At 39.7% G+C, this 26,271-nt stretch overlaps 1 protein-coding gene across 5 annotated transcripts in view; it reads left to right on the forward strand.

The window, feature by feature from the left end:
* Esrrg (estrogen related receptor gamma) overlaps positions 1 to 26,271 on the forward strand; it is a 519,748-nt gene that overhangs the window by 333,674 nt on the left and 159,803 nt on the right. For all 5 annotated transcript variants that reach the window (XM_042682338.1, XM_042682339.1, XM_042682337.1 and 2 more), the window contains one exon: positions 10,333 to 10,748. In XM_042682338.1, coding sequence (XP_042538272.1) covers positions 10,346 to 10,748 — 403 coding nt within the window. In that variant the 5' untranslated portion in view covers positions 10,333 to 10,345. The remainder of the gene's footprint in view (positions 1 to 10,332; positions 10,749 to 26,271) is intronic.

Here is a 26,271-nt window from a genome sequence, read left to right on the forward strand (position 1 = left end):
CCAGCAAGTCCCTCTGATCCGAATTCCTGGCTCTTTCCTAGCTATCTCTTGACTTCCCTGGCTGTCATTTTACACTGCCCAATAATCCCTTTTTACAAAACACATCCCATCACAGAACAAATCCTTAGTCCTTACCTTCAAACTGTGGTTTGTGTGCTTTGCTTCATCTTTGATTCAGGCAGCTAGCTCACTGAAACATTTTAAAAGAGTGCAACCAAGAAGAATGCCCCCTTCCCTACCCACTCTGCTTTTCTGCATCAGCTGAATAACACCTGAGACCCCCCCCCCATCCCACTCCAGAATATAGTCCTAACCTCTGCTATCATCGACCACCCAAGACCAGCTGCATTGGCATGCAGATGTTAGCTGCTGCAGATTAAGCTAGTAAGTTAAAACCATAAATATAGTTAACTACTGTCTGGCATGTCCATATGTCCCTTTTCACTGCAAGTCTTCTCTAATATAGAAATTCTTCTATGTGCTCAATTCAATGCTGTTTTGTTTTGTTTTCTATCATGATTCCTCTCCAGTATTTACATGTAGCTACTGTAATTCACCCTGTGTCAGAGTAGATTTTAGAGTCCCACACTAAGAACACTGTGCTGTCTCAATGGGGCAGTTGCTTTATGGGTAGTTGTAATGGCTTTTGCAAAACATTTTCTTAATGACTGAAGGGTGGCATCATCAATATTCTAATCTCAGTATCCTAACAGCAACTCCGGATAGCATTCTTCTTTCCTGTTTCAGCATAGCAAAGAGAAAGGGAGAGAAATTCAGGCACCCTGGGCTTTCATTGACCTGGATTTGATTTGTGAACTCCGTCACTGGAGTATGTGGGAAAAGCATCTACATTCAATTGCCATTTGTAAAGATCAGTTGCATAGACTTTCCATGAGTTGAATGTCTGTTTATTTCGTCTCTAGCGAGAGATGCCAGGAGAAGGTCTTCATTTAGCTGTCAGCCCCCTGCTGTGCTGACTTCTCTTCCGCTCACTCCTTGACTGCTTGAAGACAGAATTGTCTGGACACAAGCAAACTTTATTGATCCATATTTCTGTTTGAAAGACTAGAGATTTGTAGAAGCAAGAGACTATTTCTTTCCTCTCAAAGCTTACGGCAGAGGATGGCTGATTGTGACACAGTAAATCTCTAAGGCAGAATAAAATGTTACCTTCCGCATATATTGTAAGCTTCATTTGGATGATTTATCTTATATAGTTTTTCTTTTCTTTTTTTAACCTTCCAAGACCCTTTCTTTTTAGTGATGGTCACCGCCAACAGCTCAGGGCTATTACCTTCCATTGCAGCCCCATAGAGCCACCTAGTAAACTCAGGGACTTTATCTGGGTTGACCCTAAGGTATGTTCTTTGAAGGCCCTTCTGCTCCTTGTACTTCTGGCTTCCAGGAAAGTAACTTGTGTAAACGAAGAAATGCCCTTTAATATTTAAGATAAAATGTTTGTTTCCCTATCAAGTTTCAGATGAAGCAGAAAGTTCTTTCTTTAAGATCCACAGGTGTCATATGATTGGATGGTTGGGAGAGCATCATTAATTAAGCTGCATAAGGGCAAATACACACACTTGTTATAATGCTTAATTTGCCTTGATAGTATTGATTCTATGGCTGAAGTTTGTTTAAACTAAATGGTATTTCTCCCCCCTACTGTTACAGTCCTTGAGTACAATCGGGATAATAGCTAATTGCCACCATCAGTTAAATATCATCTTAGTTATAAAGTAATGTCGTAAGAATTGATCTGGACTTGGCAGTAGAGACCAGCGCTCCCTTCAAAGCCGATGTAGATGATTAGCTAGAGTTTGAAGCAGAATCATGGTTCATATAAACTGTGTGTATTTTATGGACTTATAGCTACTCTATTACATGAGTGCCCATTATATTAAAGAAAAGCTCAGACGGTTAATTATGCAAAACATCATGTATGCAATTACCTAGCATTATTATGCATTTAACAGTTTTATTGATTTGCCAGTAGCTCACTGACTGTATGTAGAGCCATAGACAAGAGATGCTCACCCCTAGGTTGAAACAGGGCCAGGAAAACAAGCTAAGAACAAATGACATTACTGAGCGCCTCTACATCAGATCGAATCCTTATATACAGAAACTGTCGACAATCACAATGCATAGCACATTGTGATATCACAGGACTGGTTTCTTTTCCCATTAATAAAATTTATCAACCAGGAAGCATAAAATATCATCTGACACTACAAATGGAAGCCACTGTGCTTTTCTATATCTAAAATAGTACAGATAACCCCACAAGGTGATCAGCAGTTCATAGACGAAGCAGGGATACTGGTGTTTCTACATGTATTGCCTAGCACTCATGGATTCACCACACCCTAGCTCTTGTTACAGTTGAGACTGTGTTTAGCACATTATTCTTATTTTTCTGGGCCTTCATTGCTGTAAATGAATAGATTCCAAACTTCCTTTGTTGTAAGTATGACAGTAAGATTCTCTGGGTATTCTGCCTGTCCAATTGGGAGACTAACCATCCTGGATTAACTGGGATTTAGAGGTCACTAGCTAGCATATGGGATTTGAGTGTTTAAATCAGAGTAGTTGATAAACCTAAAGTCAGAACAAAGTTGAAGAACACAGGACCATTAAACTGCAGGACCCTAGAAAGAAATAAGGTATCAATAGGAAGTCTTTCCTATAAGGATTTAGTCATTAGGTGCAGGTTCTAGTTCGTGGAGCACTTTCCTTGAAATGCCTATCCAGACAGGAGAAAGTAGTCAAGTAGTCCCTTCTTTGTGATAGTTTTCTATTTTCCATTTTTTTTTTCTGTGTGGACAGTGCCTTAAAGAGCTAGAAGAGCTTTCAGTTTGGATAAGAGCTCAAATTCAATTCACTTTCTTAGCAGTCTGACCTCTTGTCTCCATTGTAAATAGCCGCATCTTGTCAGCCACGAAGGCACTGCTTTGTATGTAAATGTGTCCTCACTTCTGCTTGCTTTGTCATATGTAACATAGCAGAAATAGTCACACAGGATTCTTCGGATATGCTGTACTTCCAAGTAGGATGCCTAACCATCTTGGATCAATGGGGACTCAGTGGTCACTAGCACATGGAATTGTAGTATTTAACTCAGGATAGTTGTGACATACAAAGAAGTTGCAGAGAGTCTTTTGCAGCAAATGCCTAACATTTTTGCTCAAATAAACCAGCAACACTGAGTTGGGTGCCAGTGGCTCACATCTGTACCCTTAACTTCTTAGGAGGCTTGAGATCTAAGGATTGTAGTTTGAAGCCAGCCAGGGCAGGAAAATTCATGAGACTCTTATCTCTAATTAACCACCAAAAGTTGAAAGTGGAAGTGTAGCTGGAGTGGTAGTGTGCCAGCTTTGAGCAAAACAAGGTAAGCGACAGTGCTCAGGCCCTAGGTTCAAACACCATTACTAGCACACACACATACACATACATACATAGATACATACACACACATACACACACACACAGACACACAGCAACACCGAATAAGCGTGATTCTATTATAGAGAAATCTGTTCTATTAGATGGGCTCCATGTTATCCAAGATGGCTTTAAATTATACATAAATGTGTACATACGTGTGTCCATGTGTTTTTATCTTTCAGAGCACCTGGGTCAAGATTTACCATTCTTCCTTTAAGAAAAATGATCTCCTTCCATTGGGTTAACCAGGCAGACCTTAAGATATTTCTTATTAAAAGAAAAAATCCTTTTTCTTCCTTCCCCAACTAAGCCAGTGTACCTTAATGCAATGATGATATGTTAGACCCAGCAGTTGTCAAAGCATCGTATTACTGTGATGCCGTAATGACACCCTGTCTCTGTAAAGTAGTCATGTTTTCTCAAATCACACGTTGCACCGTTGATTTCTGACATGACACTTCATTCGGTTGCTTTCCCTTTCTTCGGCATCACCATTCTCTGACAATAGCAGCTGGTGCCCATTTTGTTACTAAGTGATTCACATTTTGCCACTTTACTAGAGTGCAATTAGTTGAAGCAAGGGGAGAAAAAAAATTTCATTGTAAAGTAGAGGCTTGAAGTTGTAACTCAGGCTTGCCAGGGTTGCTTCTGGGGGTCATAGGCTCTGAAGCTAACCTCAGGGAGCTGTAGCCTTAATTCAGAGATTTTCCTCGAAAAGCATTTACAGAAAAAAAAAAGAGAGAGAGGCTGAGAGAGAGAGAACTTCAGGCTACTGAAAGCTTTATGCTTTCTATTTTATTTTTAACAAAAATATTTAAGTAGATAGCCAATCACACGATTGGTGATGGAGTTAATGATCTTTTTCCAACCCTTAATATTCAATGAGAGGAGCTGAATTTACAAACTGGCAGTTTTGCTGGCTTCTGGGTCTTTTACATAAGACACATTAGAAAAATGTTTGGAAAACATTTGGCATTTCTCATGATAATAGTTACCTTTACAGGACCTTAGGATAACAAAAGCAAATAAAAAAATAGTGACTTCTTGATTTGACATTAATTTAGTCTGTAAATGTGTATGCTACTAATGTAAGTATAAGAGAAGTTTCAGAATATCTAAACAAACAAGTAGGCATAATAAGGCCATCTGCACTAAGAAGAATTGTTTCACAGTTCTTTTAGACAATCTCACTGTGTAGCTCAGACTGGCCTTTTGTTTTTTTCCTTTGGTCGGTCATGGTGCTTGAACTCTGGGCCCAGGCGCTGTCCCTCAGCTCTTCAGCTCAAGGCTAGTGCTCTACCACTTGAGCTACAGCGCCACTTCCAGTTTTCTGGTGGTTTATTGGAGATAAGAGTTTCACAGACTGTACCGAGTTCCTCAGATCTCAGTCTCCTGATTAGCTAGGATTACAGGCATGAGCCACCAGCACCGGCTCAAATGGGCTTTGAACCTGCGATTCTCCTGCCTTAGCCTCTCTACTGCAGATGATAGGCATGTGGATCCTTTTATCAGAGTGATCAGAAATAAATTCACATTTTGCACAGAATTTGTGTGAACAACCCATCTATTAAGCACTTGTATTTCATGAAAGGGATAAAAATGCATAAATCTAAGCAACATTATTTTTATATCAGCCTTAAATCAAAATCTTGGCTACCCTTTCTGTGTGTGTCAGTCCTGAGGCTTGATCTCAAGGCCTGGGCACTGTCCCTGATCTTTTTTTTTTTCATAAGACTAGCTCTCCAGCACTTGAACCATGGCCCCACTTCCAGTTTTTGTTGGCTAATTGGATATAAGACTCTCATGGACTTTCCTGCCCAGGCTGCTTTTGAACCTTCATCCTCAGATGGCAACCTCCAGAGTAGCTAGGATTATAGGCATGAGCCACCCATGGCCAGCTTAAGTGCTGGCTCCTCTTACGTTTTACCTTTGAAATGTCCACACTGGACATTTACACATGTGTATAGAAATTCTAACTCCTTTCAGTTCCCTCATGTTCACACATTTACCTGGATCTAGGTAGAATCACTGATGACAATTAATGATAATTATAATATAAATTGAATATTAAGTTCCCAATGATCTTGTTTTCCCCTACAGCAGCAACTTAATTGATTCCTGTTCTCTCTCTTATTTCTCACTTTTTTTAATGCTTACATATATACACAGTTAATTAACTCTCAAGAATTGCTTCTTAAAAAGTCTATCCCCTGAGAAGTTTCATTTACTTGATTGTTCATCTCTAGCACCAAAGATAAATTTTGCCCTTACAGACCCCGAGGCAAGAATAAAAAACACCTTCTGTTTTTGTGCTCATTTTTAGTGCTGGTACTGGGATATGGGTACTGTCCCTGAGCTTTTTCTGTTCAAGGCAGGAGCTCTAACCCTTGAGCAACACTTCCACTTCTGGCTTTTGGCTGGTTATTTGAAGATAAAAAGTCTCATGGACTTTCCTTTCCAGGCTGGCTTTGAATCATGATGCTCAGATCTCAAGCTCCTGAATAGTGAAGATTAAGGCATGAGCCACTAACTCCTAGCTTAGAAAACACATTTTTATGTCAAATAAGATACTCAGGATTGTTTGAGAACATGTCTTGAACTGCATTGAAAGTGGTTCTTAAAGCACTGAAATTTTAAGAAGGCTGCTAAATTCATAAAATGCTAGTTCTTACATTAAAAAATGTGATTTTGCATTTAAAAAATATTTTCAATGATGAAGATTAAACCCAGGCTCTTGTTCATCTGAGATGGGCAGGCTGTGTGCTACTGAACCCCGCCTCCCCCCAACTTTCTGAACATTGATTTAGATCTGCATTTCCCCCAATTTATTCTCAGGGTGTTGTGTGTGTTCACAGATTTCTGGAAAACGGCTTGTCTTGTCTTACCCTTTTCATCTGTCCTTCAAAATAAGAAAACAAAAGTCACCTGTATCGAGCTTTTAAAATAAATATTTTCCCCACACTTCAACACGTTATTTCTATTCATTTCTTTCTTAACCAAATTTAGACTTTTATTAACCCAATGTGACCTAAAATTTCTGCATTAACAGCACAATGTGAAATTGGGTTTATTCTCTTCGGCTGCAGATAAAGCCATCATCTTGAAAATGGCTCTTTCTGACAAAAAGGTGTTCTTTTGAAATAAAGTCTTATTCACTGCATTCCTCTTAGAGTTAATGTGGGTTTTAGTGCCTCTAATTTTAGATTGAAGTGAAGTCTAGAATAAAAACCCACCAGCTGACAATTGAATTTATAGATAGTTGTGAATATTTCAGGCTTGAATAATAGAGCTGTAGAATTTCAGAGACAGAGCGCAAGAGAATTAAGGCTAGCTGTAGTTTTAGGTTCTAATGTCATGGTGTCTAGGAAGCGTTCAGTGTAGTGAGCTAAGTAGTAATTAGGAGACAACTGTATGCTTTCAGAGATTGTGTTTAGGTGTCACATGAGCTGTGGGGATGTGACTTAGCAGGGCAGTTTGGTTGGTCCTTTCTTCCTACTGGGTGCATAGTGGAGGGAACGGCTGAGAAATGAAAGCAGTAGATCTGTGTATACCATCTCTACTCTTGGTTGTGCCGGTTTTTACCTTCATTTTTAATTTTTCTTTAAATCAGTGAGTAGCATTTGGATCTGTCTTGGCTTTGAGATGTTTCTACTCTGGACTTTGGAGTCTGAAATGAGTTCACATCCCACCCTACCAGTTCCTTAACTGTCTGGCTTTTAAGTTTCAGACCGTCTGAAGCTTAATTTCATAAAGATTACCTCTTGGGTAATAACAGAGGTCATCTTTGTAAAGCATGCAGCTTGGTGCCTGGCATGTCAGAATCATTTAATAAATGGAAGACTTATTAGTATTTACTTTGGGCAAAAGGCATTAATTAAGGAGGTAGTTTATGACTAGAAAAGAAACGCTTACAACCTCTGAACAAATCCAGTTTACTTCATTCACTTATGGATAAGTGGGCAGATCAATGAGAAGGTACTGCCAGGGTTCCCAGGATTTCCCTGGAAGCTCTAGTCAAAAAGATTATCCTGCTGGCATTGGGGTTATTGCTGAGTTATAGGCTGACATTTTGGATGAGACAGCTGACTGAAGAGTCCCCAGTTTTTGGAGACTTTGAACAACATGCCTTTGGCACATACATTTGGCCGATATAGCAAATCTGAAGCAAATAACTGTCGTATACATGAGAGAGTAATTTCTGGCCTTTTCTCTCTTAAATGGAGAATCTGCAAATTTTACAAGTCCATGAAAGAAAGCCTGAGGCGGTGAAGAATAAGGAGGAGAGTGAACTTAGAGGGGCTGGTGGGGGAGGGAGAGAGGAGCATAGGGGAAATGGGGTGGGTTTTGTGATCGGCAGGGGGCAAGGCAATGCTCCTCTGGGAGACAGAGGTGGGGGAGGAGAAGGAAGGAGAGAGAGAAAGAAGATGCCTTTCAGGCAGATGGTGAAAGAGTTAATTGTCATTGCTGTGAGAAATTCAGTGCCAGAGACAGGAAAGGGGAACAGCTATGGTTTAGTAGCCTAATAACTTCTAACTCTAGTCTAAGATCATAATGTATGTGCGAGCAGTCCGGTAATTATAAGGTAATAAGTGAAGTGGTGGTATAAGAGCTCTAAATTAAAAGGAATTCACAGGGCTGCTGTAAGTCAGTGCCGACCCGCTTTCTTTCAAACGTTGACTTGAGGAAAGTGCTTCGCCCTGAGTGCAAGCAGGGAGACAAGGAGAGCGATCTATTAATTACAACGCTCATTAGCAGTGACGGGTACAAGGCAGCAGATGCTGGGGGGGGGGGGGGGCGTTGGTCGGAGAGGAAAGAAGATGCTGTAGTTCGGGCTGGTTGAGGGGGAGACTTTTTCTTTTGCTAGCTCTTTCAGTTTAGGGCAAACACAAGTGGGTGGGCAAAGGGAGATGATGTGTGGTGTGTGTGTGTGTGTGTGTGTGTGTGTGTGTGTCCTTCATTTCAGCACACCCTGATACTGCTTGACTTTAAAAAGCAAAGTTCCACAGTGTGAAGGAGGAGATTCTTTGTGCTTGGAACTGTTAGGTAGAGACATTCCTGATAAGGAAATTCCTGAGTGTTCTACCCTTTTAAGGAACAGAACAATGGGGGAAGGGAGGTCCAGAGGAGAGACTGAAATCTGTGCAAAGGTAAAATTCATTAGACTTAGAGGTGGGAGGGGTCATCGTATCACTTGATTCTAGGGTGACCAAGTCCTCAAAATTCCAGCGAATGACCATTACACAATGGGATTCCCATAAATCAACCTTCCATCAGGAAGCAATTATCTAAGTCCCTCTCTCAATTGTCACTTCTTCATTCTATCCCGGGCTCTTAGAAGATTCTTAGAGGTTTTGTGAACAGTGCTTTTGCTTTATGGCTAAGTTGAAAGACAATGGCACCAATTCTATTTTTGCATTTAATTACCTTTTGAGAAAGTCAATGGCTTGTGGATCCAACAAAGAAAGAAGTGGATGTACTTCTTCTAGATATGAGGGCTTGAGGAACATGATTTCATTAGATACTTCATCATACTTTCCTCCAAGAGATGTTAAAAGACAAAAGGGAAAGAGAAAGAGACAACAAACTTTGATACATTTCTGCAGTACTAAATATGGAGTGTGAGATTTATGACTTACTGAAGGCTCAGATGGCTTTTAAAGATTCATCTGTTAAATAATGGCAGACCACAGGTGAACTCTCTCTCTCTCTCTCTCTCTCTCTCTCTCTCTCTCTCTCTCTCTCTCTCTCTCTCTCACACACACACACACACACACCTATACACAAATGTATTGATCAGTGCTGGTGATGGTGATCAGTCAAAAAGCTTTGGAGCCTTAGGAAGTAATCCGTAAGTACTAGCTAGAATTTTATATTTGATATCTTTATACATTATGAAATGGCTATGAAATGGGGCGATTTAAATAAAGAAACGACATGATTGAGGATAGATTCCCGATGCGCTTCAGTGAGATCAATAAAAGACACCGTTATGCTATGGAAGCATGCTGACAAATAGTAATTACAGAGCTGAGAATCATCTGTTCACTCTTGAAATAAAAGTTTGGTTCTGCTCATAATAAAATGCACGCAGCGCGAGAAAGTGGGAGAGATGGAGTGAGGATAAATGACATTTTTAGAAATGACACGGGCTTCACCAATCACCACCTCTTCCATTGATAAATTTAGAATCTAGAGTCAATTTGGATATTGACAGTTGTACACCAGGAGTAAAGGTAAAATAAAAGCAAGGGGGCCCCTTTAGAGCGTTTGTTTACGGCTTGTCTTATGCGTTGATGTAACTCTGGCATGCCCTTATGCTGATTGCCTTCTTGTAGAACAAGAGATATTGACGGGAGAAGGAGTGAAGTGCAGTCCCCTACTCTCCCCCTCCCCCCACCGAAACACTCTCAAAGAGCAATGCACATTCTTCTTTTGGTTTTCCTCCTTCCATCTTTCCTCTTTACTTTTTCTACTATTTCTTAAAATTTTTATTTATTCATGTATTTTTGTCGGTCGTGGGGCCTGAACTCTGGGCCTGGGTGCTGTCCCTCAGTTCTTTAGCTCAAGGAGAACGCTCTCCCACTTGAGCCACAGTCCCACTTCTGGTTCTCTGGTGGTTATTGGAGATAAGAGTCTCAAGGATGGTCCTGCCTGGGTTGGCTTTGAACCATGATCCTCAGATCTCAGCCTCCTGAGTAGCTAGGATGACAGGCCTGAGCCACCGGAGCCCAGCACTTTTTTTTCTTTTTCTTTTTTGTCTTTTTACTTCTGTTGGTCGTTGTATTTGACCCTCTCCTGTCTCTCTCTCTCTCTCTCTCTCTCTCTCTCTCTCTCTCTCTCTCTCTCTCTCTCTCTCTCTCTCTTCCTCTCTCTCTCTCTCCATCTCAGGCTTCTCTGCAGAATGTCAAACAAAGATCGACACATTGATTCCAGCTGTTCGTCCTTCATCAAGACGGAGCCCTCCAGCCCAGCTTCCCTGACGGACAGCGTCAACCACCACAGTCCTGGTGGCTCTTCCGACGCCAGTGGGAGCTACAGTTCAACCATGAATGGTCATCAGAACGGACTGGACTCGCCACCTCTCTACCCTTCCGCTCCTATCCTGGGAGGTAATGGGCCTGTCAGGAAACTGTATGATGACTGCTCTAGCACCATAGTTGAAGATCCCCAAACCAAGTGTGAATACATGCTTAACTCCATGCCCAAGAGACTGTGTTTAGTGTGTGGTGACATCGCCTCTGGGTACCACTACGGGGTTGCATCCTGTGAAGCTTGCAAGGCGTTCTTCAAGAGGACAATTCAAGGTGAGTGTTGGACCTGAGAATAAACATCCCATCCCCTTACAGCCTCATAAAGTGTACTTTCCTTCTCCCTGGTTTGTATTCAGGCCAACTATTTCACGTGTGAATTCTATCTTGAGTAGAAAGTAGAGATTAAAATTGATAGTAGAGGATAGAATAATGTCTCCCCATCCATTAATTCTACTTCCACTATTAAGATCTTATGATGATGCAATGATACTAAGTGTTGAATGGAGTTTAAAATATACATTTAGTTGAATCAGGGAAGGGAAAGGAAACAACAGAATGGCGAGACAAAGGACAAGGGCAGCCAATGCAACAGCAACATACACAAGACAGTATGTTGGAAATAATCTGTACAACCTGGGGGGGGGCTTGAGAGGAGGGAAAGTAGGAGAAAATGAGCAAAGGAGTAACAAGTGTGACAAGAAATGTACTTAATACCTTACTTATGGAACTGTAACCTCTCTGTACATCACTTTAACAATTAAAAACAAAACAGACCAAAAAAAAAGAACCAATATACCAATTTCAAGGGACCCACAATAATTAAATTTTATTATAATTTTTACCACCTAAAAAAAGAGTATAGCTATTATTAAAACAATGGGAGTCTATGTAGCAACTGTGGAAATATACATATCCATGTTAAATTAATAGTGCTTTTTAGTTCATCTTATAGATGTATGGAAATAGTAAATACTTTAGACCATTAGTCCTCAAATTGGAGCATGTATTAAAATCACTTGGCAGTGTTGTTTAAGTGTAGATTCCTGGATCCCGTCCCTGGAGCTTCTGAATCCTTAGATTTGGGATAGGGGTCTAAGAATTTATAGGCAATTCCAAAGTGAGGCTGATTCTGCTAAGCCAAGTTACTATACTTTGAGAACTGCTGCTCTGAACCAATGTGATGGTTTGAGAGTCCTTACTGTCTACTTTCCCTGTGCTTTACATAGGCTTTCCTCATTTTTAAATGAATATCTCTAAAAAGCCCTCTAAATCATACCAATAAAATTGCATTAAATTATCAAATATGCCTCCAAATTTGTAAGTGATGGTAGCTCCAAACTTTTTAAGTCTTCTGAGTTAGATAAACATTATTTTTCCCACCAAATGTCAAAAAGAAACATGAATGCACTTTCTATGTGCATCTTTAAAAGTAGTCATCTACAAATGTACAACTCAGTTCACTTTTAAAGATGTATCTATATTCTGAAAGAAAATTAGATTTCGTTTCTTTCAGTCTCTTGTGATAGAAACATGGGGGAAGGAAAGAGAAATCATTTATTGAGGATCCACAGCACACCGATGAATTCTCCTCATACTTTATTATATATATTACATTTATGTAGTTACATTTTTGGTGCTAGTGATTGAACCAGGGGCCTTGCTTATGGTAATAAACATGCAGCCTACTGCTGCCAATTTTCCAGTCTATCTTCTCTTTTCTTTTTGCTTCTTTCTTTTTGCTCCTTCCTCCCTCCCTCCCTCCCTCCCTTCCTTCCTTCCTTCCTTCCTTCCTTCCTTCCTTCCTTCCTTCCTTCCTTCCTTCCTTCCTTCCTTCCTTCCTTCCTTCCTCTCTTCTTCTTCTTCTTCTTCTTCTTCTTCTTCTTCTTCTTCTTCTTCTTCTTCTTCTTCTTCTTCTTCTTCTTCTTCTTCTTCTTCTTCTTCTTCTTCTTCTTCTTCTTCTTCTTCTTCTTCCTCTCTCTCTCTCTCTCTCTCTCTCTCTCTCTCTCTCTCTCTCTCACACCCCTCTCTCTTTCATTTGAGCCGTACCGCCAGGTTTGAATTTTTGCTGGTTAACTGGAGATAACAGTCTCACAGACTTTCCTGCCTGGCCTGGCTTTAAAACACAATCCTCACACAGATTTCAGCTTCCTGAGTAGCTAGGATTTCATGGCTAGGATGATGCTAGCGTCATGAGCAACCAGCGTCTGGCTCTCTATTTCCTCCTCCTCCTCCTCTTCCTCCTCCTCCTCTTTCTCCTCTTCCTTCCTCTTTCTAATTCTTTGTTTTTCTTTGCCCTGGTCTTAGACCTTGAACTCAGGACCCAGGCACTGTTCCTGAGATTTTGTGCTCAAGCCTAATGCTCTATCACTTTGAACCACAGCTCCATTTGCGGTCCATATTTCTACCATGTTGTTACTGACTTACCATTGTCATCTGACCAGTCATTGAATCATCTAATGGTTCCTTGCTGGACCTAAGTAAAAATCAATTTATTTGAAGCCTTACTAGCCATGTGATATTCTATTTTTGTTTGTTTTGTTTTAGTGACCGTTTGGGGGCTTGAACACATGGCCAGGGAGCTGTCCCTGAGCTTTTGTGTTCAAGGTTAACACTCTACCACTTGGAGTCATAGTTCCACTTCCAGCTTTTTGGTGATTAATTGGAAATGAGAGTCTCATGGACTTTCCTGCCTGAGTTGGCTTCCAACTGTGATTCTTAGATCACAGCCTCCTGAGAAGTTAGGATTAAAGGCATGAGCCATGGGCAACCAGCTGGCCACGATGCCATTGTTTTTTGTTTTGTTTTGTTACTTGTTTATTTTTAGGTGCAAAACATGTAGTGTACATTAAGTTCTAATACTTTAAATTGTTTTAACAAAAGATGATTCTGAACCCCTGATGTGCATGTAGAGCAGTTTCTTACTCTTTCCTTCTTTTTTTTTGTTGGTCATGGGGCAGCTTAAGGCTAGCGCTCTACCACTTGAGCCACAGAGCCATTTCCGGCTTTTTCTGCTTATGTGGTGCTGAGGAATCGAACCCAGGGCCTCTGCATGCAAGGCAAGCACTCTACCACTGAGCCACCTTCGCAGCCCCTCTTACCCTTTCCTTTTAGGAGTGTCAGACAGTGCAATTCTTTTTTAACCAGCTGCACTGAAAGATCATTACTGTTCTTTGTGACAAAGATTGTGCCATCTCCCACTTTGGATTTGGTTTTCTTTAGTTTTGGGTGTTGGAGATGAAAAACAGAGCTTTCAGGAATGCTATGCATGTGATTTAGCACTGAACTATAACCAGCCTCTCCCTTGCTCCTCTATTTATTACACAGCTACATGGATGCGTGACTGAGAAAAGCAGCAAAGAGTTTACTTATAGCACTGTTTGGAGTGCTATAGTGCTTGTTTAACATGCCTGAAACCCTGGTTTCAATCCCCAGAACTGGAAAAGAAAAAGCCCCAAACTAATCAAGAATATGTGTGTGTGTGTGTGTATCAAGAATATATGCACATATATTTCAAATAAATATCTGATTTGTACATAAAATAGAAGGAATAATTCATAGCCTTGTGTAGTTTTAACTGAGGAACACAAAGGCCAGTTAGTGTAGACTATGTATGAAGTCTCTACACAGCTGTATCATCATATTTTAAACAGCTGTATTTTCATATTTTCTGGTTCATTATTGGCATATCTTATGAATGTTTACTTAGAAAAATGTTTTATTCACTGAAAGTACTAATACCTACTTCTCTGATTATTTAAGCATAAAATAAAAAATAAATCTTGTGGGTATGGTGATTTATGCCTGTAACTCTAGCTATTCAGGCAGCTGAGACATAAAGGACCTTGGTTTGAAGGCACCCCATGCAGTATAGTCTTTAAGACTTTATCTTCAATGAATGAACAAAAATTTGTACTGAAGGTACGATTTCAGTGGTACAGTGCCAGCTGTAAGCAAAAAGCTAAGCGAGAATACAAGGTTTTGAGTTCAAGCCCCAGTGTTGGCACATACACATACACACACTCACACATAACACACATGCATGCGTGCATGCACAAAACACATACATCAGGGTTTGAAGCGTTGCTCAGTGATAGAATATGTGTTTGCCATCTATAACACCATGGGTTTGATACCCAGTACTTCCCAAAATACATGTAAAAAAATAAGTTAAAGAAGCAGTTGTGATCTATAGATCACCATCTTTGGAAAATTTGAAGAAATTTCTGCTTCTTTACTAACATTGCAAAATTAAGTATGAAAATACTCCCCCTCAAATTTCTGGTTGGATTTAGCTGCCATTGTTCAGCAGTGTTATAAACCTGGTGGGTACACAGTCAATAAAATTTTAACCATTAGTAATATTTGTTAATTCATCCCACATAACTCTGAAGCTAACTCAACAAAGATAAGCAAATATTTTTGGGGGGTACATTAATAAGTACCATCTAGTCTAAGATGGAGCAAGAGGTTCTCTGGGTGAAAAACACGTTCTTTTACTTCACACATATTTTCAGCGAGTCCTATAAGCCAGAGTTTCATCTTCTCAACACTTTATCTAAGCTGTGTGTCCCCAAAGGTTGTGGATTAAAATAAATTCCTCCTGCAAATATGTCTTGCCTTGAGAGATGAACAGATTTGGAGAGAGACAGAGAGAGAGAATGAGAGAGAAAATGTACGATTAAGCTTTTCATCTTCAGAATATTTTGTGGAAAAAGAACAAGAACTTTGTGAAAGCATAGTTTCTGACCATGTTTTTTTTTTTTTTTAAATCCTATTGCTTAGTAACAGGTATGCAATAGTTATTTACCGAGTTCTAACTGAAATAGAAAAACTGGAGTTCTGTGCATGAGTATTCTTTAGAATGCCAAATGGCCATCTAAAACTGAGCAGAAGAAAGCACAGGGTGATGTCTGGCAATTCTATGCAGTGCTTGTTTTTTTCTCCATATTGGAGAGAGAGCAAGTTTCAAGGATTTTGAGCAGGTGACAGAGATGTCACTGTCCAGATTAGCACTCTGGACTTGCCCACCTGGCTGTGTGTGTAGCTGGCAGCTGGGCGGCACTTGGTAAGGCTACCCTGCTAGCTATATCATCAAGCCTCACACTGTGGTGCTTACTTAGCTCCCAAAAGGCAGTGAGGCAGATAAAGGGATTAAATTGTGAAAGTGTAATGTAACGATTAGGGCGGTGATTGTAAGGAAGATTGGAACAGCCCCTCCTTTTTGTGGCCAAAATAGTGAGAGCAATTGAACTCTCAAGATGTCCAAAGTAGCCTGAACATATTGTACAATCACAGACTCTAACTCCTACATAGAAGGGGCCATACAAGGTATGCCATGACTGCAGGAAGCATTGCAGCCAAATTACCCTTGACAGATAGTAGTCTTTCCCTCCTTGCCCTTCCCTTAAAACTCTCCAGGGAATGAGAAGAGATTATGTAACTCCCCTTGAGAACCAGTCCTGCTACTGTCTGACAACCTTAATGGCCAGGGTGTTATGTAAGTGTGTCTGCCTCACCAGGCCCTGGTTCTGGTCTCCTTGACTTGGATAAAGGGACAGATGCAGCCAAAGGCAGGTTTATGAGCATCTTAAGAATCATTATTTCCTACTGTGTATTTGAAGGATCAGCTATTCAATGTGTAACAACTATGACATTTTGGAAGTTTGGGCAAGGAAATGCTTGTTCTCTTTTCTGGAATGGAGTGTTGCTCAATTCTAGAATTGAAAAATAAAGCCAATTAATAGCTTCAAGAAAATAATAAAGGATGGAATTCATGATTTTTGAGTTTAGGTGGGTTTCTATCCTGTTGTTGTTGTTTTCTGATTGGCATACTGTTTTGTTGGTTTGTTTGGTTCATTGGTTGGTTTTGGTGTTGGTGTTGATCAAACCCAGAGTAGGATACTTAATATCTATAGTTTGTTACCTTGAATGGGCCCTGTACTAAAGATGCCTTATAATGCCGTGGCAGGGGTTTTTCTTGTCTAGATAGAGGTGACATTAGTAAAAGCCTAAATCCCATCGTAACCATAAGGCATTAAAGATGAGTCATTTCTTTGGCAGTCTTGTGCTCAAACTGATAAGCACACAGCTCTGGGATGTGTTTCTATATGGAACTGCCTAACTTTAGTGCTGTAGGTGGTAGGCCCTGAAGAATTTATTCCCAATGGAGCCCTTTGCTTTGTGTATTTTATTTATCTATTATTTTTTCCTGTGGGTCCTGAGGCTTGAACTTGGGGCACTGGGCACTGTCCCTGAGCAATTTTGCCCAAGGCTAGAACTCTACCACTTTGAGCCACAGTGCCACTTCTGTTTTTTGAGTGGTTAATTGGAGATGAGTCTCACTGGGACATTTTTGCTCCAGCTGGCTTTGAACCATGATCCTCAAATCTCAGCCTCCTGAGTAGCCAGGATTACACGCATGAGCCACCAGCACCCAACTCTTTGTGTATTTTAGTCTTAGAATATTTGCCAACATGGAAAAAATAACACCTCACAAATGCAAGTGTCTATATGAACCTCCCAAAGGAAAATCATTAAAAAATATTTTCTACTTAGTGTTTAGAGAAAATTATTTTTTTCCCAGTAAATGTCAGCATTAAAAGTCTTAATAATTTCTAAAATTAAAATTCAAAGCAATGTGGAAATGTCTAAAATTACTTGATATGAATCTCAGTGATTATTAGCTGTGGATGCAGTATTAAATGGAGAAGTAATGTTTGTTTGTTTGTTTTTGGTTGGTTGTGGGGCTTGAACAACTCTGGGCCTGGGTGCTGTCCCTCAGCTCTTCAGCTCAAACTCTACCACTTGAGCCACAGTGCCATGTCTAGCTTTTCTGCTTATGTGGTGCTAAGGAATGGAACCCAGGGCCTCATGCCTGCGAGTCAAGCCCTCTACCACTGAGCCACCTTCCCAACCCTGAAATAATGTTTTTAAAAGAAGTGTTGTCTACAGTTCCTTTACTTCAAGTCAGACTGGCTTTTATGGGAAGTTTAGCTGACTTTTCTACTTTTCCTCATATCTCATGCTAATTTTATCTGATTTTTAAAATTGTATTAATTATTTTTTTGAATTGCATTCATTTTTTTAAAAATATGTTTAATGTTGCCAAGTTACTAATGGCAAATATTATTCTACTGTGATTTTACTTGTTAGATTCAGTGTTTAATAGTAAAGTTAGCAGTGCAGACTTCTGCTAGTGAAGATATATCATGTGAATGGGTCTTCTAAAACAGAGTAATTTACAATTCCATTTCTTTCCATTTTGACTTTGTGGAACCATTTCTTGTGATAAATGAGTAGTGATTCTGTTTCAATGGTTCCCTCTGACTTTTAGGAATAGGCCTAAGTTGTCAGACTTCTCAGGTTGTTAAAGAACTGCTCATCAGCAGACTTTTTCAAATCACAGACTAGATCGTAAATTAGAATTTAAATATCTTAAGATATTAAATGCTTCAGGATCTATGGGCTACAAACCTTTCCTGTCATATTTGATGCTTTATTTTTTAAGCTGTCTTAAAAATCTGACACCACTCTGAGTTTAGGATCGTGGAGACACAACCCTAGGGCTCGATTTGAATTGTTGGCCTCAGTTTGGCTAACTGCTAGACCCAAAGACCCCCTTTATCTTCTGTGTAGGTGACACTGATTCACAAGATTTTTACTGGAAGAAACTTCCTAGGCAGGTGTGTGCGCATCTCAGTTACTTAACCTGAAAGCAAGTTCATCATCCTGATGAATTTTTTAGTCTATCATCTGTTTCCAGAACATATTTGTTTTTACAGGGATTGGAATTTTCTAGTCTTTTCTTCATTCTTTATATTAAACCTTTGCGAAATATAAACCTACAAGTCTATTACATAGTAAGTATATACACGTGTTTGTGTGTGTGTGTGAGAGAGAGAGAGACTAAGCATAATATAGAACCAATGTAAATTAAGAACATAACTATTGACTGCTATTTAAAAGTTAGGTTTTTGGATTATGTAAAATCAGTGATTAGTTTTAGAGATTGAATTGCATGTCCAATCTTGTTTTTCATCATAGTTATTTTGATTTGAGACAGGATGTTAGCTCCTGCCTCAGCCTCTCTCGTGCTGGAATTTACAGCATCTGTTGCCACTGCTGGCTGCATGGTTGAATTTTGATCTAGAAAAGAAAATTTTAAAAAGAAAAGACAAAATAGAAAATGTAACGATACTCACTATATTCTTGCTTTCAGATGTTAGCTGGTCAGCTTCGCGGACACCAGAATCTCAAGTGTTATTTACAATTTTATTAAATACATAGTGTTACTGTGTTTTGAAAGTTGCCTCAAATCAACACATCATTTTAGACTTTGTATGTCATATTTTCTAGTTAGATAAAAACCTATCCCATGTGAGCGGGCCTATAGCAATGACATTCAGGGAGGAAATGAGTTTGCACTGTAACTTTTAAGACCATATTAAATTCCCAACTCTAGTTTACTGCCAAATTAGGCAAACAAAATTAACTTTCTTAGCAATTCATTTGCAAGATGTTTGATCCTGTCTCCTACTATTCTGTTACTTCACAGATATCATACATGTGAGAAGTAGGGAAGAGTGATAATATGTGTTTTTTGTCACACTGGCAATATTACATATTATCTATTTTGATTTTTTTGGTCGATCGTGGGGTTTGAACTCTGGGCTTGGACACTGTCCCTGCGCTCTTCAGCTCAAGACAAGCACTCTACCACTTGAGCCACAGCACCACTTCTAGTTTTCTAGTGGTTTATTGGAGATAAGAGTCTCATGGATTTTTCCTGCCTGGGCTGGCTTTGAACCGCAATCCTCAGATCTCAGCCTCCTGAGTAGCTAGGATTATAGGCGTGAGCCACTGGCACCCGGCTATTTTGTATTTTTTAAAAGACATTCTTGAGGATGAGAGAATGTAGCTTAATGGTGATAGAATTTTTTTCTTGCTGGGTTCCATCTCATACAAACAAATAGAAGTTTTTGTTTGTTTGTTTTTGTTTTTGTTTTTTCTAAAGAGAATAAAAGTCATCACCCAGGGCACTGGTGGCTTGCATCTATAATCCTAGCGACTAAGGAAACTGAGGTCTGAAGGGACTTTAGCCACCTTATTCAGACAAATTTGGGAGACTCTTATTTATAACAAACCATAAAAAAGCCAGAAGTGCCCAGGCAATGGTGGCTCATGCCTGTATTCCAAGCTACTCAGGAGGCTGAGATCTGACAATAGCAGTTCAAAGCCTGCTGGTGTAGGAACATCCACCCATGAGACACTTATCTCCAATTAGCCAGCAGAAAACTGGAAGTGCAGCTGTGGCTTAAAGTGGTAGAATGCTCCCCTTGAGTAAAGAGCTTAGTGACAGCACCCAAGCCCTGAATAAAAGTTTCATAACAACAACAAAAATCCAGATGTGCAACTGTATCTTATCTAGTAGAGTACTAGCCATGAGTGAAAAAGCTAAATGAAACCTTGAGGCCCTGAGTTCAAACCTCATACTAGTATAAAAGAATAAAATGATATACTAGTAACTTTTTTCAATTTATAATATTTATAATTAGTAAAAATATAACACTTAGTAATTTTTAATTCATAATTTAATTCATAATGTAACAGACTTCCTAATATATTAATGTAAATATATGTTCCATTAACTAGACCTACTTTATGGAATCCAGAAATAAAAAATGCATGTTCTTTTGGAATAAATTATCTTTACATATGCCTGTTTAGTCAGAATCTATGGTCTTACTTTTTCTTTTCTGAGGCTAGAACTCAGAGTCTGGGTGCTGTCCCTTAGCTTTTTTCTCTTAAGGCTCTACCCCTTGAGTGACAGTTCCACTTCCAACTTTCCAGCTTTTTGCTGCTTAATTGGAGATAAGAGACTCAGAGACTTTTCTGCCTGGGATAGCTTCACACTTAGATCCACAGATCTCAGACTTGTGAGTAGGTTAGGATTATAAGCCCTTGGGACCTGTCCCTTTTTTAAAAAGAAATGTGAATATGAGTAGGAAGAGAAAACATTTGAATTTTCATTTTTTAAAGAAAAAATGTCATATTCTTTTATTTTGATAAACAAAAGGAAGGATCAGTAATTTTTTATGTACTGCTTTAAAGGTATCTCTGAGCAATACCAGAATAAGGATAAGAGAATTTAGTTGAAGGATGTCTTGATTAGAGTTTTGAACTTGCATTGTTTATGAATCTTCTCAGGGAATCTCACAGCCTGTCCCCAAATCTCCATTCTGATAACTACTTTTGTGCTCACTATTTGCATAGTTGCCATTTGAGGAAGATCAGAGATAAGTACGGGTATCTTCAAAGGAAATGAATCTAGCCCAGTATCTTGTCCTTGAGCACCTGTCTTTTCCTCTAACCTCTGAAGTTTGTAGAGAGGTACTACCTTGTTTCTGGAGCATCCTTATTCTCCTCCAGAGTCAGAAAAGTGTCAAATTTCACAAATAAGTAAAGTGATCACCCCTCAATTCATTCTTACAGTTGTTGAAAGTCTTCCCAAGTGCCTAGACTCAATTGTTCTTCCTGCCTCAGCCTACCAAATAGGAGTCTAGGCATGTACCATTGCCCTGGGTTCTGACACTTGTTCTTTTTCAGTTATTACCAATTTACACAGATTTTATGTTTTAATGTCCATACTTAACTGGTAGGAAACTATAATCTATTAACAAGAGAGTAAATAATAAGGGACTGTATGGTTCTGGTCAGTGGCTTAAGCCACAAATGGACAAATGGTAAATTTTCTAACATATTTTCTCTCTTTGTTTAATTACAAATTGAACTCATACTCCCCAGTTCTTCTTCTTTTCCTCCTCCTTCTCGTCCTTCTCTTTCTCCTCCTTTTGTATTTTATTTTGAGATAGAGTCTTGCTAACCTTGCTCAGTCTGGCCTCAAACTAGAATTAACTTAGGGTATAGACACTCAGTAGAGAGCTGAGTAACTGAGATTACAAGTGTGTGCAACTAGACCCTCTTTGGACTTCCCTTTGGACTTTTCTTCTCTGAGAAAGCACCTGTTGTCAACCTGTGCTAGCAAACAGTTCAGATGATCAGATTTTATTTCAGAGTGGAGCAACTCAAGCTCTAAGTGAGGAGAGAGTGCATTGTTCTCTAGGATATCCTGGTATCCTAAGTCCTACCAGCAGGACTCTAACCCTCCCTCTGAGAATGATCCTCCTTTTACCATATAGATGTCTTCGGGTTTGTTTGCTTGCCCTTCTTCAAGATCTACCTTTTAATTCAGACATCAAACCTCCACATTGTGGCTAACCAACCTAAAACTAGAAGAAATTCTCTGCCCAGTGTTTCCTTACTGCTAGAAACTCTTGGGCAATTCTTCCCAGTGGTTGGTTTGTGGTGCAGTGGTTGGGGATAGAAGCCAGGGGCTGGGGCATGAGCATCTACACAAGTGTTCTACCACTGAGCTGCGCACCCCGCTGTAATTTCAGCTTCAAGCAGTGTTCACAGTCTGTTAGGTATCACACATCCTCCCAAGAACCTGGGCTAGTATGTTCAACCATACCCAGCTATGCTGTGCATCGGGTAGACTGCCCTATGTGACCTTCCTCTAATTTAGCAGCAACTCCATCATGGGTCAACAAGTAATAACTCAACCCACTTCATATACAAAGGAAGAAATTTTAACTACAAACATTTCCTCTGTCACATAGAAAATGGTAGAACCATGATTTGAACCTGACTTTGATTCAGCATGTTCATTCATAATCTATACATTGTATACTACCCCTACCTCTACATTTCTATTAGTTCCTATGACTTGTACAGAAGAGATCTTAGGATTAGTCCAGGCTGATTATCTATCCATTGCCCGAAGTCTGTGGGGACAGAAATGTTGGGGATTTCCGGTTGTTTTGTTTTGGTGTGGTAGGCGAAATCCTAGGCCTCCCCTTAAACATTCTACCTTCTTCCTCCCAGCCACAAAACATTCTTCAGTATTTTATCATGAGGTAGGGATGGAAGCTAAGTCAAAGCCTGCATTTCATTTTTTGTTACATAGGAATAGGCTGATGGCAATTGTATGCAATCTGTTTTGTATGCCTGGGTGTTTTCACTATGACTCATGAAATGATGTCATTATGGGGAACTTTCAAGGTGTCACACCATGTAGACGATCAGGAAGTTTTGAATTCTATATTTTCAGCTTAGGGATGCTTAATTTTGGAGGACACAGATATTTGAATAAGTGAATTTGATGGTGAAAGAACACTGACACCAGCATCTTCTTTTTTTTTTTCCTTTCAAATTTCTTGGCATGTTGATAGCCTTTTAGGACAGAGGCGCTTAAGAGCAGTCTTAGGTAAGGATCCCTTGCTTTTTCTTACTTAAAGTACAAGGAAAAACCAGTAAGTCTTATTCTTCTTTAATTGTCAACTGTCTTTGTAATATAGGGTGTGACCTGAATGCACCCACATTTGTCATATAGCCTTATGATAAGTCTGTAATTTACTGTGATCAATGAGCTTTTTAAATCCAAAGATGCGGAGCTCATTAGACTTGATGAACATTTATTTCTTTTACCAAAAGTATACCTTAACTATTTCTTTAAAATGTGTGTACATTTTCAAAAACTTGGTAGGCAGACTTAATGACTTATTTAAAATTTCTAGATAGAGAAAAAGAACATCCAAAATATAATGCTGGATACATTTGGTTATGGTCCACACTGATATAAAATCATGCCGGTTTGTGACAGTAATTGTCTATTATCATCTATTTTCATGTGTATGCCAGTACCGGGACTTGAACACAAGGCCTCTTGCTCTTGCTTGGCTTTTTCTGCTCAAGGCTAGTGTTCTACCACTGGAGCCACAACTTTACTTTTGGCTTTTTCTTTAATAATTGGAGATATGGGTCTCACAGACTTTTCTGCCTAAGTTGGTATCAAACCTTGATTCTCACTGCTCATCCTTTTGAGTGGCTAGAATTACAGGCCTCAGACACCAGGGCCTGGCACCTTTTACCAGTGATGTCATTCCTACCTTGTAGGAGCTTGAAAACGGAAGTGGGTGAAGCTTAGTGGTCCAGCACTTGCCTAACAGGGGTGGAGTCTTGGCTTCTATTAGCAGCACTGCAAATAAAACACAATCAAAGCCAACACACAGGAGATAAACAAAAACAAAAACAAATGAAAAGATAGAGCACAAGATCAAGTGTGCATTTCATTGCAAAAGAAAAGTTTTCTTTTCCCAGTAAATATCGTATTAAAGTTAAAAGAATGAATTTCTGCATATCTTGGCACAGAGATATTTGTATATACTGTCATTGTTCTCATCAATGAGGATTTTTTTAAATTAATATCTATTCCTTGTTTTAGTCAGTCTTCTAATTTAGCCCAGGCTGGTCTGGAACTCACAATCTTCCTGCCTCAGGCTCCTTAGAGCTGGGATTACCATTTTGCCTTTCTATTCTTAGTGACATTCAGACGGTATTCTTATTTATCATTCCCCTTTAAAATAGTTTGGATCACACCTTCATGATTTTGGATTGCTATTATTTTTTTCTCCTCCTATGGTGAACAATAGCATTATTTTAGGATCATTAAAATGTGAACAGCCAGACACCTGTTGCTTTGGGGACATGTTCTGTTTGGTTTCTGTGGAATTAAACTGGCCACACACCATAATGATACAGAGACAAGTTGAAGGATTTTCTTTTTGAGGTGCTGAGAGATTCCATTCTCCCAAAGCAACCCTATCCTAACCCACAGCTGCCCTCACACTCTAAGCCCTACCACAGCGAAAGACAATGCCAGGATCCACCCTCAGCCTGGCAATCCCAAGCTCCTGTGTCAGGCAATCAAAATTTCCTTTCCTACCAGCAACAGTCGCAATAACAATAGATACACAAAGAACCCTTCAGAAGATAGGATTGCCATTTTGACTTTCTATTCTTAGTGACAGTTGGGAATTATTTCAAGAAGATTAGAGTTAGACAGCATAGCATCATAGTTCAGAGCACAAGCTTTGGATTTAGGCTGCCCTGGTTCAAATCCTGCCTTTGGCACTTACTAGCGGTGAGATTGTGTTAGGTGTGTTATTTGTTCTCTCTCCCTATTCCATCCACAGAGTAGAAGTCCATATGTGTACAACACATCAAAGAGTATCACATATTTAAAGTTTTTTTTTTTTTTTTTTTTTTTTTTGCTACTGATACCTAAGTTTGTCAGGGTAGATCTTTCAGACATTGGATACATCGTCATACGTTGTCAGAAAGGTTAATGATCAGGGTTACATCTGTACATATTCCCCTGTCTGTTGACCACACTAAGTGAGGAGCTGCCACTGGAATTTAGGATCTCTTTGAAGTCTAATTCCTATAAATCTCTGTTGCTTTATGCCAAATGATATATTATTGGTGAATCGCTATCAGTTTCCCTGGTGCCTCTGTTCTATAATGCTATCAAGTTACTGCCTCCTATTTTACGTCTAAATTTGGTGAATAAGCAGGGATAAACTCTAAAGTGATAGAATGAAGAATGGAATCACTAAAAATCAAGTAGACAGGGATGGAGACACAAGTGGATACTTGTAATCCCAGCTCCTTGGAAGACTGAGGCAGAGGCAAACCCAGGATTTCAAGTTCAGCCCAGGCAACATAGTAAGATTCTATCTCAGAAATAAATAAATAAATAATTGAGCCTGTGTGATGATGCATGCTTGTAATTCCAGGTATGGAGGAGGCGGAAATAGGAGGACAGGGAGCTCAAGTCCTGGCTAGACAAAGTTAGTGAGTCCCTGTCTCTAAAGGAAAATGAAATGGAAAGGGCTGGTGGTGCAGGTGAAGTAGGAGAGAGCTTATCTAGCTAGCATGCATGAGGCTCTGGGTTCAAATGTTGGTGGACACAGATGCACACTGACGTATAATAAATGCTTCATTGCACGTGGGTCATGAGTTTGGCTGATCCCTGTGAAACTCAGGAGATTCTGAATGCAGTCTGTCCTCAAAGAGATATGTGGTTGAGACTGGAAAAAGCACTTCAGACCTGTAGAATAAACAAACAAACAAACCAAAAGACTCACCTGAAAGAGGAGCTTGAGATGAAATAGTGATACTTATAGGAACTCCTAAATGGAGACCCCCTGAAGGTATGGGGGAGGGGAGGGGGAGGGAAATAGGGAGATTCCCTGTAGGAGCTTGTGCCAGCAGGAAAGAATATATTAATTCCCAGCAGGCTTCCAGCTTCAGTGTGGGTGTCGGAGGAGGCTCTGGGATAGAGGTAGAAACTGACTTGACAGTGTGGCAAGAGACCAGGCTCTTTGGGTGAGCTGTGCAAATGCTTTGCTCTCAGTTATCATGAGATCATACACAGTGATGGGCAGTGGCTGGGCTCCAGCCTAATGATAGGAGATGTTCATGAGAAATGCAGTTGGTGTGTCAAAAATTCTCATAGACAGATGGCTAAGTATTCCAGGTGTCATAGATTGCCTTCTCCTAGTATCTGTAAAACAGAGCTATTGATTTTGCGTTATTGGTAAGACAAAATTATATCCCAACTTCTCAGAGTGAATGGCATAATGATTTTTAGTCTCTTGCACAAATTTGAAGAAGGTGGTTTTTCACAATATTGCTGCTTCCGAATTTACATCCTTGGGCCAAGTGATAGAATAATCCACTGAATCTTGAACTGGGTGACTCTTTGTTTCTCCAAAGAGGATTTTAATATCTTTAACTCCTATAACTCTTACATAAAGTAGATAGAATGGTTCCTCTTTTGTACTTTAACATATCCAAAGTGATAGGACTCACTAGTTCAGTCTCAGACAGCTAA

This window comes from Dipodomys spectabilis, unplaced genomic scaffold, assembly GCF_019054845.1.
Source record: "Dipodomys spectabilis isolate Male_0828 unplaced genomic scaffold, ASM1905484v1 ptg000069l, whole genome shotgun sequence".
Taxonomy (NCBI): Eukaryota; Metazoa; Chordata; class Mammalia; order Rodentia; family Heteromyidae; genus Dipodomys; species Dipodomys spectabilis.